This window comes from Phyllostomus discolor, chromosome 3, assembly GCF_004126475.2.
Source record: "Phyllostomus discolor isolate MPI-MPIP mPhyDis1 chromosome 3, mPhyDis1.pri.v3, whole genome shotgun sequence".
NCBI lineage: Eukaryota > Metazoa > Chordata > Mammalia > Chiroptera > Phyllostomidae > Phyllostomus > Phyllostomus discolor.
The window spans coordinates 191,569,402-191,586,524 of NC_040905.2; the positions used below are offsets into that span (position 1 = coordinate 191,569,402).

The window sequence follows — 17,123 nt, forward strand, 5'->3', positions numbered from 1 at the left end:
GTAAAGGACTGGGCGGGAGTGTGCCTGGGATTCAATATAACCTGTTACTGCTTTGTATCCGTATCCAAGTGTTTGCTGAGTTTTTACCTGCAAAGAGCAAGGCCATTATTTGAATGGTATCTGCTCTTCTACTCTGTGACCTTGGGCAGGTTGGCTGGCTAGCATGTTTCCTGGTCTAAAATGAGAATGATCATGTTTGCCATAAACCATTCATAAGGTTGTTGAAAAGCTGAAATAAAATGTCTCAGAAGAACCACAAAACATGGGAAGTGCTGCCTGTGAGATAATGAAGCATCAGAGTAGATGGTTCTTGACAATAATCAAATTGCTTATTTCTTTTATTCTTATGGGTGTTTTTGGCAACCCCTTTTCTAAGAGATGGTCCAAATCTAAACTGTAGGACAAATTATATTAAATTTGCCCCATATTCTGTTTGAAATAAAATATGAAATAAAGAAAAAGCTCTTAGAGATGTTTGCTGCAGCCTTATTTATATCTGAAAACAATGTAAGTCTCCAGCTGTAAGAGAATGGTTAAATAAATTTTAAATCACCCATAAAATGAAATTATGTAGCTGAATTAAGTATTTATGCAACATTTATAATGATACTATACATATTAATGAAGAGCTTTTAATGATTTGTTTCTAGAATACTATTTCATAAGTGTAAAAATGCTTAGGAAAATATCCATAGCAATACCCTGAAATGTCAGTAATTTTCTTTTGAGGGCTAAGATTATGCATATTTCTTTAAAAATATGTATACTTTAATCTTAAGAATTGCCACAGGTGCTAAATAAGGGAAGCTTTAGGAAACAAGCATAACATTTGGAAAACGTGATTATTTTTAACATCAGCAAGGGTTTTTTAAATTGCTATTATGCAATTATACATGTATAACTGTGTATATGATATATATATGGATTATACTGTGCAATTTGAGACACAATACTCATGTAACCATCTTATATAAGTAGTAAAAAGAGTTTGAATCTGCAGAGGGTGAGGAAGCAGTGGTTTTCCATAGTAAGGTATTAAATGTGGTCTTTTGTTCTCTCTGCTTCAGGTGCTGATAGTCTGCAGCACAGGTTTGGCTGGGATTATGCTGCTCAACCACCAGCAAGATTACACAGTATGGGTGCTGCCTCTGATCATCGTCTGCCTCTTTGCTTTCCTAGTCGCTCATTGCTTCCTGTCCATTTATGAAATGGTAGTGGATGTATTATTCTTGTGTTTTGCCATTGATACAAAATACAATGATGGGAGCCCTGGCAGAGAATTCTATATGGATAAAGTACTGATGGTAAGTATTTCAAATGCTCTCCACTGCTTTAGGGATAAAAGTAGCAATGGAATGAAACCTATAACACTCATGAATGAGGTTAGTCTTGGGGAAACCAGGGAAGAAGGCCCTCTTGGCATGGATATCACCATTTCAAAATGCTCCTTGGGCAATACCTTTTACGAGTCCTGAGCTCACACTAACTGATCCTGCTGCCCCCCTCCCTGCAGTTAGATGGCTTTGAATTGACTTTTTAGACCTGGCTTTTGGCCCTTCAGTTAGAACCTTGGACCACTGATGTTCTAAGTGCACTTTCCTGAGTGGGGCTCAAGGGCAAAAAGCCTTATTTCCCAGATTGTAGTTAGTACCTACCTGTGTTTCTTTATCCACCACCTTTCCAAGTATTATTGCGGTCAACTCCATTAAAACTCATTATCTTCAATATGCCAGGCTAAATTGAAAGTATTTTGTGATGAATATAGATTAACAGACCCATGACTGGTAGATTGTATTATTTTATATTATTCCAGATGTGAACCTTTACATGGGAATTATATTCCGATTCTTTACAATTATGTGGCCTCTGTAGTTTCCCTGGATTAGAACCTCAAACTTTTTAAAAATTAAAAAACTATATTAAAATGGCTTAAATACTATCATCAGTGTCATATGCTACAGAAGTAAAGATGCTTTTTAGTAATAATACATGACTATTAAGCTATGAAATATTCTTAGGACTGAATAATATTGAAGACTAAACATTAGATATAGTAAAATAATTTATCTTCAGGAACATGGACTTAAATTAAATTTATTCATTTAAAATAAATGTGTTCATAAATAGACTAGATTTTTTTTTTTCCAATTGCAAAAATTCCAAACGAGTTAACTGACCTATCTGGTACGAACACAACATCAACTAAATTTTGGGCATTTTCATAATGTCTAAATTATAATTCTAACTGATTATTTTCACAATGGAATTTGGCCCGTGACAATTGCATCTCTTTTGTGATTAAGGCATTTAGGAGAAGAGTTCATTTTTGTTTTTAAGCCACTGATCAAAAGCAGAGTAAAAAGTAGTACGATTTCCCTCGTTTTCGTTTTCTCTGTAAGAATGATGAGGACTTTTAATGAAGAAATGCTCGCCCTGGCTGGTGTAGCTCAGTGGATTGAGCGCGGGCTGCGAACCAAAGTGTCGCAGGTTCGATTCCTAGTCAGGGTACATGCATGGGTTGCAGGCCATGACCCCCAGCAACCGCACATTGATGTTTCTCTCTCTCTCTTTCTCCCTCTCCTCCCTCTCTAAAAATAAATGAATAAAATATTTTTTAAAAAATTCTCCATGAACTTTGACAGCATCGAAACATTTCCTTAGGGGCGTAATTCCACCTTCCATGCTTCTGACTACAGGGTCTGGTCGTTACTCCATCTTCCTGCTTTATGGAGTAATTTGAAGTTCAGATAGACTTTTTTTCTAAGCAACTTATTTATAGTTTGGTAAAAACAGCATTTTGTACTCAGCAGTATCAATGCTTTCTTTTACCTTCTAGGGCTATTTTAGAAAGAAAGCTATAGAGTAAAATGTTCTTGTTGTTCCATTTAACCATGATAGGGAAAAAGTAAATCAACAAATAAAATTATATTCTAAGTAAAGGAAAATTGTCTTTTTTTTAAGTTAGGTGTTTTCTCTTTGGGCTAGAACTAACATTACCTCTTAACATTATTATAAGTAATATCATCACAGTGAAATGGCTGGAGAAAAGATTTTCTATCAACAGATTGCTGTTTATTCCCACAAATTTAGCACCTCTTATGTCTGATACTGAATGTTGTTATCGCTGTGGTTTTAGGCCATCCATTTTACCAATATTGAGTCACATATGTGACTATTCTTTAGAATTTCTCTACCATCCGAAATGTGAAAGAACCTAAGAATCTATGTCCTTTGGTCCCTATCTTGCAGGAGTTTGTGGAAAACAGTAGGAAAGCAATGAAGGAAGCTGGTAAGGGAGGCGTAGCCGATGCCAGAGAGCTGAAACCGATGGTAGGTGGAGATGAGGAGGTGGCCTCCCTCCAAGAATTTCACTTTCACTTCCTCTCTCTCTCTGTCTTCACTGACTGCACTTCTTCTGGAGAAGCTTTTGTTATCTGTATCACGCAGGACGTGCTGCTCTTTTTGTTTGTGTGTTTGCCCATCACTTGGATGGCTGAATTTTTATCACAGCTGAGACCACCTTCTGTAAAAGTAAGCTGAAAGGAACACAGCATTGTCACAAGGAAGAGTGGTCATGGCAGTGTAGGGGATATTCTTGTCCCTAAGGTGAAATTGCTGGGGGGTTTTGTTTTTGTTTTGTTTTTTTCCTTTTTAACTGTCAGTGGCTAGTTTTCCTTGGGCTGAATGTTTGGCTGTGTGCTCGAACTGACAGTTTGATGTTTATCATTTGGAAGGTGATAATAGCAATTCCTTTCAACTTGCTAAAATCCATATTCCCTCATTTCTTAACATTGGTTTGTTTATGTTACTGTCTTCTTCCCTTTGCTGACTTTTTCTTTTATTGCCTGGATTGTACTTTGTTTCTTAAGCTGTTTTTCAGTAGCAAACAAATCTGTTTTCATCAACACCCACATTTCCCACTAAATAAGACAGCCTGGTCTTCACCACCCACAGCTGAATTGTAAGAAGGATAAATTACCTCTGGTCAGTGACACATATTTCCACTTTTATTTGAAAAAAAAAGCAACTTATCTGTATAGGACAATCAGGAGCTGCTTTTCCCATAGATGCCTCATCACCACCTAACAACAGATGTCTCTAGCGTATATTCATCTAATTACTACTTATTTTATGAATGTATTATTTTTAAATGGTGTGCTTATTTCAAAATATTATATCATTGCCTATATCCTTAAACAGTTCATTTTAAACACTGCAACTTCTGATTGCATATCATGTCCAAAAGTATGAGATAAAGACTTTCTCTTCTTCTTTATAGCATAACAGATGGTCTGATTCATCATTTTCCACCTTAAGAAATATATAGAACTAGCCCACTGAAGTATTTAAGAGTAACGGAAATGGGTTCATTTAAGGGGGGTGAGAGAGACCATATATGTATATGGAAAATAATTGCATATCCAACCTAAGTTAGAGTCTCGGCAGAATGTTCAGATATAAACCCTTTCCTTTGCAAACCCCTTCCAGTACCTATTTTGCGGATGCTCTTAATAGCTTTGATGATAATAAAGTAAAATACCAATGTTCAGATTCCCAAAGCACAGATCACTCTAATCATAAATAAAAAGATGTGGACAGTGGTTATGGCCCTTAGTTTAAAGTGTGCACTAGCTGGAACTGGACTGAATGGGCAAGGGACACCATTCAGCAGTCCCTCCAGTCAGGTGTCTTGCCTCCTACCCCTTCTTTCTGCACCCCTCTTACTTCATGAAGGCCAGGGCAGCAGCATTGGAGGTCCTGCCAGCCCTATGGTGGCATGGAAAAAGTGAGAAAGACTTCTTTCTTGCTGCTGCTTCATTGTCCTAATTATTCAGGAACTCAGGTTCCAAGCCTGAGACTTAAAAAGGATATAGAAAATCTTAAAATGTAAACCACCCTTTCCCCCCTTTTCTTTCTGTCCAGTGGTGGAAGCTTCCATTAAATTGTTGTGCAGTAATATGCATTTAAAGCAAGGGAGAAATATTTGGAGATTTAGGACTCACTAGTTTGACCATGAATTGGCATGTAGTTCTGTATTCTTAAGGCAGAGACAGATGGATTGTGGTAGACCAGAGTAGCAGTGTATCTTCTCTTACCTAAACCCCCAATTCATAATTAATAATACTAGGAGAATTGCCCGGGTTATGTGGCATTCTACCAGAAGCCAAACAATTTAGAAAGATTTTATCCCAATATTGCTTTCCCTTAACTCAAACAATGCATTAAAATCTTCATTCAGTCTTCACTTTTATATTTTTGTTGTTCATCAGTTCATTGCTTGCAAATGAATGGCAAGTCCCCAGATACCTCTTCTGTGTGCATTGTTCTTCTGGTGTTTTGGACATGGTAGCATTTGGTACCTAAGAATAATGCTTTTTAAGTCATTAAAAAACTCCTCAGGAGAGAAGAGTGAAACGTTGCTCACAAGGTAGTTAAATTTTTAAAGCACATGGTCCCTCTAATTCTTATCTCTTTTCTACAGCATGGTAAGAGCTGACCCCTACTACCCCCAACCATAGAGTATGTGTCCCTAAAGAATTACCTGAGAAACTCCCCCCTAAAGTTTGGGAATTGGTAGACTTTGTATTGCTTCTTTGTATTTGCTTGGTTCAAGTCATGCTATTCCCATAAATGAAAGTTCTTTAAAGCTTGTCATACCTAGTTTGCCATATCTGGAGAGACACTGCTGTTTGAGTTCACTGTCTGCCTTCCTCCTTAATGGGATATTTTAATTTAGGGTTTATTTTTAGCCTATAAAATAATGTTCAGGAAAATGAGGTTTTAAATTTTCCTTTTGACAGGGGGATCATTGAACTGGATATAAATATTCCCAGTTATCCTCTTGGACTTTTTTTTTTTTTTTTGAGAGAGAGATCCTACTAGTTAAGGAAACTTTAAAGGTTGGTGAGGTCTCTCTCTAAATGTTTGAAGATGATTTAGAAAACTTTACCAAATGCAATATAGAGGTTTAAGAAAGAGACATCTGGCCACCTGCTTATACAGGAGAAAAAAATCTACAGAGGAAAGGGAGAAAAACCCTGGCCGCTATAGCAGCTTAGACCAGAGAAGCATTCTCTGCATATCTCAAAGATTATCCAGACTAGCAATGTGATTGCCACCGTCCATACAAATTCCAGCCCCTGCGATGTAGTTTTGGGGGAGAGGGATTCTCAATTCATTTCGCCTTGTTGCTGTTTGTGACCCTCCATCTATGTATTTGTAACGTCGTTCATAATCTTCTAACAGTAATTGTCTAAGATTATACTCTGTATGACTTTGTTTTCTAGGCTTCGGGAGCAAGTTCTGCTTGAACCTAGCTGACCGTATGGAACCCATTGACATTCCAAAACAATATATACACATAACTATGTATCTGTGTGTGTGGGTGTGTGTATATATGTATATGTATTGCGTATGTATATGTATATACACACACACACATAATCAGCCAAAATCAGAGAAAAGGAACAGGGATTTAATACCTTTTTTACGCTTATTTTTGTCGAACATGTACTCCTTTCATACGGGTGGCTTTTACAAGGCAACTGCCGTCATTTAATGTTTTCAATTGTAATTGTCTTAATGGAAATGTTAAGATTCATATCTGATTAACATTTTTAATAACTTAGAGGAGATTTTTAACTTTAGTTATTTAAATGAGGTAAAATTGTTGTACCGAATTCTCTGTCTAAAGGGTGTGTCAGGGGTGATTCCCTGATGTGTACATAAAGTCCAGATCCTGTTTCACTGTAGCGTAAGTGCTAGTGGGACGAGACTAGGCATATGCTGCCAGAGAAATAAGGAGTTACTCCAATCAGTTTCCCCCAATCAAAGAAGCCATGCCATTTTTATTTTTAAAAACACACAAGTGGGTCCACTATGGGAAGTTTCGTAACTGCTCGCTCATGCATTTGTCAGCCAACATTAAAAAGGAACCAACTCCTCAGGTATTTGTAGTTTACCCTAACGCTTCTATAAGAGAGTAGGTAAAAAAGAAAAGGGTAGATAATCTTTCTTATGCAAACTTTGTTCTTATGGTTCGTCTTTCATTTTTGGCTTTAGTAGCATCTCTCACACATTTTGTGCCTGATTTGAAAGGAAGCTGGAGCACCCAATGAGTATAGCCTTTAAGTTCCTGTGTATTGATCTGCAGATAAAGTAAAGCTGGGCGGGGTAAGGGAGGGAGAGAGACACACGCAACACAGAGCGTTGGAAAGTCCAGCTGTGGGCTTCTGCTCCAGAGGGCCATGAGTGGGTCAGGGCTGAAGAGCCGTTTTATTCCAACGCTTGCCGTGAAATCTGAACGCACGCTGGCAGGTGCTCCTCTCCTTGGCAGTTCATGAAGTATCCAGAGTTCTACAATGTTTAACTAACTGAAGAATTGATCAATATTCTGATCCTCAAGTGTTGAACTTTTTTGTTTGTTTGTTTGGGGCTGGGTTACCGGGTGGTTTTTTTTTATTATTATTATTATTATTATTATTCCTGAAGCTTACCAGATATGAATGGCTAATATTCCATTGTTCTGCTTATTGTAATGGTGAATGCTTTAAGAAAAAAAAAGTGTAATTTGCTAAGAATAATTCATGATCTGTTTATGCGATAACTCCTTTTTGTTACAATTTTTTTAAAAAAAGGCTATTTTTGTTAATGTAAAGTAACTATTTCAGAGCAAATTTTTTAAACTTATTGCACTAAATACAGGCTCTGTACAAAAAAAAAAAAAACACGCCTCAGCATTTTATCATTCCATGGAAGGACACTCTTTTGAAAGAAAGCATTGCTTCCTACCAGAATGAGACAGCGAATTAGACCGGTGTTAGGGAGATGCACACAATTACTGTCAGTAGGGCTTACTGGGCAGCTGTTTGCTAATGCGCTTCCTTTCAAAGGGTTGGACCTTTAAATTGCTGCAAAAGGTAAATTGTATTTTTTTTAAGTATTCGTGTTCTTTAGCTAGGCTAATATTTGCTAAATGCCTTGGTTTCTTTTCAAAGCTCATGTAATATTTCTGACTTTTCAGAATATCTGCAATAAGAGTCTGATTTTTTTTTTTTTTTTTTAAGAAAACACACAGTTAAGAGCTCATGTCTTGGCAAAATCTGGGAAACCAACATTGTGCAAGTAGCTATTTTGAAACAATAATTCTCCAGAAGTTAACATCTAACACTGACAAACTGTATCATTGTACTCTTTTATATCAGTTGAAAGGAATAAATATAATTATGTAACTAACAGTTATCCAAATAGATGAGAGAGCAAATCATCTGAGAAAGTTCAGAATCCCTTCTGTTCCATAGCCACACAAAAGTTTGGACGTTAAGAAACATTGGGAACTAAATTTGGGATTGGCAAAAAGCTGGAAGATGGGTATCGAAACAGAAGACATTCCAGGAGCTAGCTCTTGTAGGAGGTGTCCCTCCAAAGTGACCTGATGGAAGTCCTGAATTTGGGAATCAGGTCCTGCCCACTCGGACAAGCCAGCCTCATGGACTCGTGCTGCTCCCTGTTCCACATGCTCACAATCTCAACTATTTGGAAGCCACCAGGAATGCTTTCTAATTATCACTTGCAACTAGAACTGTAACCAGAAAGAAATTTTGTATTTTTGTATAACTCGACTGTGTGCCATTTTATATAACAGGTCCTGTTTTACAAATAAATTTTGTTTTACTAACATGGTGTTTAGCAACTATGATCTATGTGTAACCATGTCATTTGAGTTCCAGATTAATTGCCAGGCTGTCTCCCCAGAGTGAACTCGTGTGCCGTCTCGGTAGACAGGTGCAGGTACGCATACGTTACACAGGCACGCACAGAGAGATTTGATATGTGTAATATCACTCTCACATGAGCTGCATTCTCTGATTCGTTTTATAAAGCCTCACATAGGATTTTTTATTTTTTAACAGTATTTAAATGCTTTGAGGTTATGTTTGGATACTCCTGCTGCCTCTCTCATCCATTGTGAGTCATTCCTCAGCTAGCTGTGGGCTGGCCGCCTTGTTGCTACTCACTCACTGCCTCCATCGTCTGCCCAAGTGAGAAGAATACATGAAAAACAAAAATTATCTGTCAAATGGGGCTACCTGAATAATTTTATAAACCATTGACTCTGTGTTGTGGTTTTGTGTCTTTTCCTGTGGTGGATCTTCACCATTGCATCTAGGACTCACCTTAACGCCCTCTACTGGAAATCATGGCTGTGGTGACCTCATTATTGCCGTGGTTTCTGCCATCAGATAATCAAAGCTCCGGTGCATGATTTGGAGTTCCTAGGCTCCTGCCTCAAGAGTAAGCTCTGCTGTCATCTAGTATGGAAGGGAAAATGTTACACTTCTGTATAAATTTAAGGAGCTCCATCTTTTATGGGAAGCTTACCAGTGCTTCCGGCAAACATTAGGAATTTAGGGCATTGAAATTGTATAATCCTTGCATGGATGAGCAGAGCTCAGAGGAGGTTGTTGCTTTAAACCGTTTAATGTAATGCTTAACATTTGGGCGAAAGCTTTTACACTGTCCTATAGCATAATTAAGTCCTACGTAACTGTGGTGTAAGTGGCTTAGCTGTGTGTTGGTCCTCACCTTTTTCCATCATGGTTAAGGAAGGGGCAGTCACTGAGTCTATTCAAAAATTATCCTGGAAATAAGTTTTTCCTTTGTAGAGATGCTTTTCTATCCTTACTTTTTCCTTCCTTCCCTCCCTTCCTTCCTTCTCTCCTCCCTTCCTTCCTTCTCTCCTCCTTTCTCTCCTCCCTTCCTTCCTTCCTTCCTTCCTTCCTTCCTTCCTTCCTTTTTATTCAGCAAAGGGCATTAAGCTGCCAATTCCCAATGCCACGGGCCTTGGTATCTGCCAAGGGCTCCCTTGTCTTCCTAGGGCAGTTATAGGAGCAGTGAGGAAGCGGGCCCTTCCTTCACCCTGGTCTTGAGCTGCTTTAAACCAGAGTAATACTTCTCTCACCCCCTTCCTCAGAACAGCTAAGGGAACTACAGGCACCAAATACTTGTGAGGCCATATCATTGCCCCTGAGGCTTCAACCATTCCCCAGATGCACCACCACTACTAGCTACTAAAGGCCATTTCAGGAGGTAGCCCTCCCTCATTTGCAGAGTAGAATTCTGGGGTCAGCTCCCAAACCGGAGCTGCCAATTATAATGACCTGAACATTATTTTATTTTTGGTCAGTAACCTTCTCATTTGCATTCTGGGAATTTCCAGTAGCCTTAACAGAGCCTCTGAGAAGTTATCTTCAGAAAGGTCTTGCAGCTTTCGCCTTTCAGTAAGTTCTCCACTGCTTTTTTTCCTGCAACTTAAAAAACATCCTGAGTCTGGAAGCTTATCAGTGTATCTGCCACAGTTAATTTCTGTGCTGTTTTCATATATTCCATCTGACAGACAGGAGTGCACTGTAATGGCTTGCCTCGAGTTAAGATGTGGTCCTTGAATACATATTGGAAAATTGTGGGTTCGTAAGTAAATGCATAAAGCAGAGGTTTGTGTATTATATATTCATAGCATAGAATGCCTTTTGCTTTAAATGCATATTCATGTACCTTGTGTACTAGGGACGTGTGTTAGCCTCTTTGAAAAGTGGGCACCATTCAGATGCAGCGGCTGCTTTGGGAATTAGCTCATCGTTGTTCAGTGGCATGCTGCCCAAGTTCTGAGAAAGCAGTCTGGACTGGGCCAAGAGAAAATCTAAAGCTAACAACCCTAACGACAAAACAAAAGGCTAAACATGATGTACACCCATATACATTTAAAGTAGTGTGCTTCCTCCCATTCAGGTTCCATACATTGGAGCCAGATTTTTATTCTCCAAGAGGAGAATTTTAATCTAAGATCTAAATCTTTGGAAACACCTTGCTTATAAAAATCTTTAATGCAAAAGGTTTTAAACTTGAGCGTTTCTGTGGAAAACCTTTCTTTTCTGTGGAAATCCCACCATACTCTTCCTCTTCGTCTTGATTTTCATGTGTATGGAACCAGACACAGGATGCTCCTGTCTCAGCATGGCAGGACAATGACCACTTTCATAAACTACGTGGGCAGGATGTAAGTGTGATATTTTATGAAGGAATTCATTAGTAAAATTGTGGAAAAGATAAGAAATTGTTTGGGGCCCAAATATTAGGCTATTTTATTCAGTTTTACAACTTAAGTGATTTCCTGAGGGATAAACACTCCCAACTAGGGAAGTTCAGAATAGGAAAGCTTTCAGGCTACTTGTAGTCCAGTTAAGATCGAGCTGAACATGAACACCTTGTAATTCCCACATGTTTCAGAAACTTTTCACTTTTACTTGCTAAAGCCTGAATTCAATATTTGATATTTAAAAGCAGGTTCTTCATCTTTCCCAGGGACATGGGCCCCTTTGAGATGTGAATAAGCATTTCAGGGCCCTCACACTGCCAGCTCTCACCCCACTGTGCCCTCAGGGCCTAATGAGCACAAGTCAGAGGTGTTTCTAAAGGTGGTTTGCTCATGTGTTTTGAAATAAGGTAGTGATTAAACCTCCACCGAAGATATTTTTAAGATGGTACTTACCAACGTCTGGCCTGAAGTCATTTTTATAACTAGAAGACTTTGATTTAGTGCTGGCTTTGGAAATAGAAACCACACTAATCTGAATGCATAACAAGATTGCCCACACTGAATCTCCAAGACAGTAAGATTTCTTTCCTTGGAGGCGTGAAGGTGTATGTGTCTGGTGGGCAGAGGTGGATTTTGGGCAAGGTACCAACTTATTTGCAGTGGACAAGAAAATCCAAGAAAAAACAAATAGGAAATCCTGTAATTTTCCATCTACCAGAACACTCCATATTTTTACATTGTAGCTCAGAGATGTAGTGTGGTGTGGTGTTATCAGTAGATTGCTGTCCGAAAATATATCCGTCAGCATGATGAGAACAGTCGGTGATAAATTAGCAAACTCGGTGTAGTCTAGCAGCTGACAAGAGTTGTTGTAGTGGAAAGTTGGAAGAACAGATGCTGGGGTAGAAATTCAAAAGGAGTTGTTTTTCTCTCCACGAAAGTCGAGTTGTTCCTGCGGTGAGTGCTTCTCAGTCCCCACCACAGCGGCCTCGACTGCTGCCCACGGGGCTGTGCCTCCACTCGCCCCCCCTCTGCTTTCTGTGGGGAGCGCGTGGGTTTCTTCCTCTCTGGACCTTGCTACTATTAGGAAAGGCTGCTGTGTCGACAGGGAGAACTCATGGGGGCCCCGAAATAGCTGGCAGAAACCCTTAAAGGAGTTGGAATTTCTTTCAACATATGGGTCATTACCAAATGGTCAGACATCAGACCATCACCTACGTTGTCAAGCTCAAGAAAGCATAGCAAATCCCATCCCTGGCTGGTGAGGGAAGGAGGAAAGTCAGCCCCCTCCCCACTCCCCCATCCCCAGAAGAGCTTTAATAAACCACCCACAGAAGCAAATGCAGAGACCACAGGTGGAAATTCCCCCGTGGGGTGGGAAAGGGCCTGCGTCCAGTGTACTCATCTACATTTGATGTGTCCTTTTGTCATGGGCGTGTACCATCTCAGAATGTCCTGACCTTCGCGTGTGAATCTGACCCACCCATTCCATCTCTTAGAGAATTCATCTGAGAGTTGCTTTTTGAGGAGCATGTGTTAAGCCATTCCATGTGAGGAAAAGGAAGCCTTGGAAAGGAGAGAAATCAGTGGGCACGGGTCGGGGTGGAGTCAGTGCCAGCACCCCGAAGACCATCCTGCCTGCCACAGGAGTGAGACCGAACAGGGACAGCTCCAGGGTGAGGGCTGGAGGCAGACGGGGTTCCTGTTGTCTGTGCTCCGAACTTCTGGGCCCCACTTGTTCTTGCTAGTTTTGATTTTCAGAGAAAGACACCCCATGGAGGAAGTTGCCTTCTACTGTATTTCCTTAGTCGAGGTTTTCTGATTTCTTCCCTCCCATAAATGAGTACTGGGAGCTCCATAAGGAAAAAAGTCTCAATTATCCTGGCTCAAAAGATTCTTGGCCACTGGCTCTGCTTTGAACTGCTCCTGTGGCCGATGATGGCAGTTCAGTGGGTTATTAGCTGATATGATTATAGGAGTAAAAAAACTTTGCAGCTAGCAGACAAAAAGGGGATGATAAGTGTGGAAGGCACCTCATGAAATGATGGAAGCTCTGGGAAAACCAAAGACAAAAGTATATCTTCTGAAGACCAAAGGTCTGACTTTGGGTGTTTGGATGACAGCCTCTCCGAGCTCCTGGAGTTTAGGGTAAAGCTCCTAGAATAAGGCAGCCATGCTTCACAGACCAGTCAGTGCAGCAGGGGCCACTCAGGCCTCCACATTCAGTGTCAGGCCCTGCCCGGCACATGGGGTGATACGAACAGAAAACACACACCGGTGGGTTCCATGTCTCGCTGCCGTGCAGTCCGCCATGAGAAGTGTGCCGTGGTGTCGCATATTTCTCGACTGAATGCATTTTTTGTCTTCTTACTTCCCCATGCAAATTCTCTTTCATAACATCAAAATGGATTTCATATCATGTCCTGCCTTTGTCCATTCAGAACTGTGGGATCACCGGTAAGCTTTTGGTGAGTTCAGTAGGTCAAGGCCTTGTCGTTAGCGTTATTTTGAGTTTTTCCTTGCTGCAGCATCACTGCACTGCATTTGGGTGGGGAAACACACGTGTAGGTGCTCAAACATGCCCCCGGACAGGGTCGTAGCCCTCGTCATGTTTGTGACTTGTCATTGTTGACGCAGCGCACACATTACAGATGGGGCACTGTGCTCTCGGAGGACTTTAAAAATATGTACATTGAGCAATTAACTTTCTGGAGTTACCGCATCTTGCTGGGAAATTAACTTCCAAGAGCTCTGAATTGGATGGCATTCCATCCAGCTTCAGAGTGCAATGAGCCTGTAGGAAATGGAGCTTGGAAATGTTTTACTTGTGCAGAAATATGAACTAGAAAAAAAAAAAGTGCTGGTCTAATGCTAAGTTTTCTCTGTGTACTGACGCAGTTGCCAGAATTATAACGAGAACTGTATTTTAGTCTAACAAATGTATAGAATTTTTTTATGTAATAAATAAAATTTTGTAGGAAAGAATGTCATTGTCTACTGTGTTGTGACCCTTTCCCGGGGTGGTGATGAACAGTATAGGGGAGGAAAATAGTTCTCCACCTACCCTTCTGAGCCCTTAGCTCAGACCTCTGTAATCACAGATTAATGAGAGAATATATTAACATGTGTATGTGGGAGATACCCAGGGAGAAATGCGTGACTCCCGGAGGTGGCTTGGAGTTTGGGTTTAAATACCATCTTAATAGGGAACAGGGAGAGTAAATGACTTTTAGGAAAGAGGAGTGGACCCTTAGAAGGTAGCTTTTGAGAAAGTTTGTCCCTGTGTGGTGTCAACTTCTAGTCTCCTCTCCTGTGATAAGAGTCGATCTTCCTTGGTGGATGAAACTCCCAAGAAGGGTGTTGGTGACATCCTAACTCCTTTTTGGAGGATCTGTCTTTAGGCAGATAAGGAGCATTCGGAGAAAGCCTCTCCCTGCATTTGCTCTTTTTCCAGTGCCTACAGCTCAAAATGATCAATATACCAAAGCAGCATTTTTTTTTGAGGTGGCATGTCCCAAACTCCTACAGTCATATTTTGGGGGTGGCATGTTCTGCTGCTCTTCAATAGAAAGTAATCGTGAATAGCATCTCGGTTTCCAATATAGTCAGTATGCTGCAAAGAAACCGTGGAATTTCCCAGTTATCCCCTTCTAGCATGGCCTAGGGGCCTTGAAGTATGAAATATAAATGTACTGAGAACTAATTTCTGAAGGACCAAGTTTATCCACTGCCCAGCCAGGCTTCCTAGCTGGAGTCAGTCATCCTGTGTAAGCTAAGGTTACCACCGAGTTCATTCGCCAGGCAGAGTGGAAAAGCCTGTTAGAGAAGGTTTACCACGGAAGACGCTTGTGCTGGGTGCCCTTCACATAAATCGAAGCTTACGTCTGTGCTGAATTAGTGGGTTTGTGAGGCTTTGGCCATAATTTAGGCAGTAGCTGTGCTTCGTTGAAGTTTGGAAAAACCTAACTTGTTTAATCTGTCTTCAAGGATTTGGGGGCTAAGGAAAGGGTATTATGAAGTAAAAGACTTTTAGGGATACCGATAAAGCTCTCCTGAGCTGTTCTGTAAATTGGGGTTTTTCCTGAGAGGTCGCTGTGCACAGGGCCCTTTATCACCAAATGGGAGTGATGCCCTGATCATAGCCCCAGGGGTTTCTCCACACTGTCTTGCCAGAGGCACTTGTTATAGAACGTTCGTGAGGTGTCCTCAAGTACCAGAGGGGCCTGAGATACTGAACAACCTTAACTAGTCTGGACTCTTAATTCTTTGGTGGGGGCGGGGGGGGGCAGGGGCAGGGATTCTGATGCTGATGCACACAATTTCTAGTTATAGAGACCATCTAGTGATGAAAGAGCTTGTTGAAAAGCCTCACGTCTCCTGAAGCTACCCAGAATTTTTCTGCCTTTTTGGCTATTCAATCTCAAGTTTTAGAAAATAAAGAAAAACCTAGGGGATTTCTTTTATGAAGCATACTATTTGTGCCCTTTAGATTTATATGCAATTATGATTGAAATTTGAGCTTCTGCAAGTTGCAGTAAAGCTCCTACCTCTTGCAGGTGTTGAGAGGCATGGGAAGAACCCAGTATCTTATGAGGTTGTTTGGCCTTATAGCCTTGAACGAGCTTGCTGTGGGACTAACCCGTAAGACTGCACCTCCTCACATTATTACGTGTTTTAGTTGTGGCAAGTACAGTGGAAGTAAGAAATACTTTGTGCCTTTAATTTGACACTGTGCGTGCATTTACTGTCCAAAAAGAATGTACAAGATGCACCTGGCTTAAATTTAGGATTCCAGAAAATGCAGAGCTAGGCTGTTAGACCATGGCCTGGGCTTATCCGCAATTTCAGTAGAAGTCTTAAAGCTCTCTAGGTACTGCCAGCTAGGCACTGTGGACTGAAGAGGCGACAGTAAGGCATTGCCTTCAAGGCAAAACAGAAAGGCTGTCAGCCTTCCATACTCATCCTACATCCTCTACCTTACACTCGGGCACAGGGTATTAGGGGGGTTGTGTTTGGTCTAATTCTCCATCTGCTGGAAAGGATTCTCACAGCTTACCCCCAAATAAAACAATTTTAACACAAAAATAGAAACTGAATTTTAAAGAGAGGCAAGTGAAAATTGAGAAGAGGAAATTAGCTGCATAAGAAAACCTAGGCTGAGCATACGAGTGAACTCTAACTTTTCTGTCAGTCCTGAAGGGTACATAGTTTTACGTCTAATAAAAAGGAGCATTGAATTTGAACTTCAGAGACTAGAGAGGCATTAAAAATGATGTAAGTAATATTTAATGACTTAGAATAATGTCTACAATAGTCAGTGAAAAAGGAGATAAAGCAGCTTTTATAGCATGATCTCATTTATGTAAAATCATATTTGTATACAGTTTTAAATGACAAAATGTGTAACAGATGCTCTCTTAACCAATTCTGTAGGCACCAGTAGTTGTTGATGGGTTAATTGAAATTTTGGTTAAGGGAGAAAATCATTATAAATGAAACATTTTAAAAACCTACAAGTAAGTATTCATTGGCCAATCCTTGACCCAGGTATAACTCTTTTTTTTTTTTATGTCTTTTTGGCCCCTCTGAAGTTGTCTATTGTCTTTTTTGCATTAACCACACCAATAATGCAGCCCCCCCAAAAGATAAAAATGTGAAATATTGATTCCTTTAGGTCAAGAATTCAGAAATGTTTATGAAGCCAACTGATGAGCATAGACTCCCAGATTTTTATAATTTCTTTCCAATGTTTATCATTCTCATGCATACATAGTTCGAGAGTCATATATTTTGTATCTAAAGTCTTTCCAAAGCATTCAACTTAGTGTTCATAGAAATTACTCTCTTCGTACTCATTTTCATCAATAGACTTAATACTGAAATGATTACACCATTAGAATTTAACAGCTTCCCCTGTTGTTATGTGTTGGAATAAACACGCCTGCTAAGCACAGTCCACTGATGCTCAGAATAGGACACGGGGCCCTGAGCGCAGGACCTGCTGCGGGATGCTCAGCCTGCTGTGCGC

The 17,123-nt window shown here is 40.2% G+C and overlaps 1 protein-coding gene across 3 annotated transcripts in view; it reads left to right on the top strand.

Moving 5' to 3' along the window:
• SLC44A1 (solute carrier family 44 member 1) overlaps window positions 1–17,123 on the top strand; it is a 171,879-nt gene that overhangs the window by 124,518 nt on the left and 30,238 nt on the right. The window contains exons 14-16 of one of the 3 annotated variants that reach the window (XM_028506228.2): window positions 1,068–1,304; window positions 3,250–3,330; window positions 6,288–8,677. In XM_028506228.2, the coding sequence (XP_028362029.1) occupies window positions 1,068–1,304; window positions 3,250–3,330; window positions 6,288–6,311 (342 nt within the window). In that variant the 3' untranslated portion in view covers window positions 6,312–8,677. Of the gene's footprint in view, window positions 1–1,067; window positions 1,305–3,249; window positions 4,024–6,287; window positions 8,678–17,123 lie in introns of those variants that run through there. The other 2 variants (XM_036021993.1, XM_036021992.1) reach the window with 2 other exon arrangements.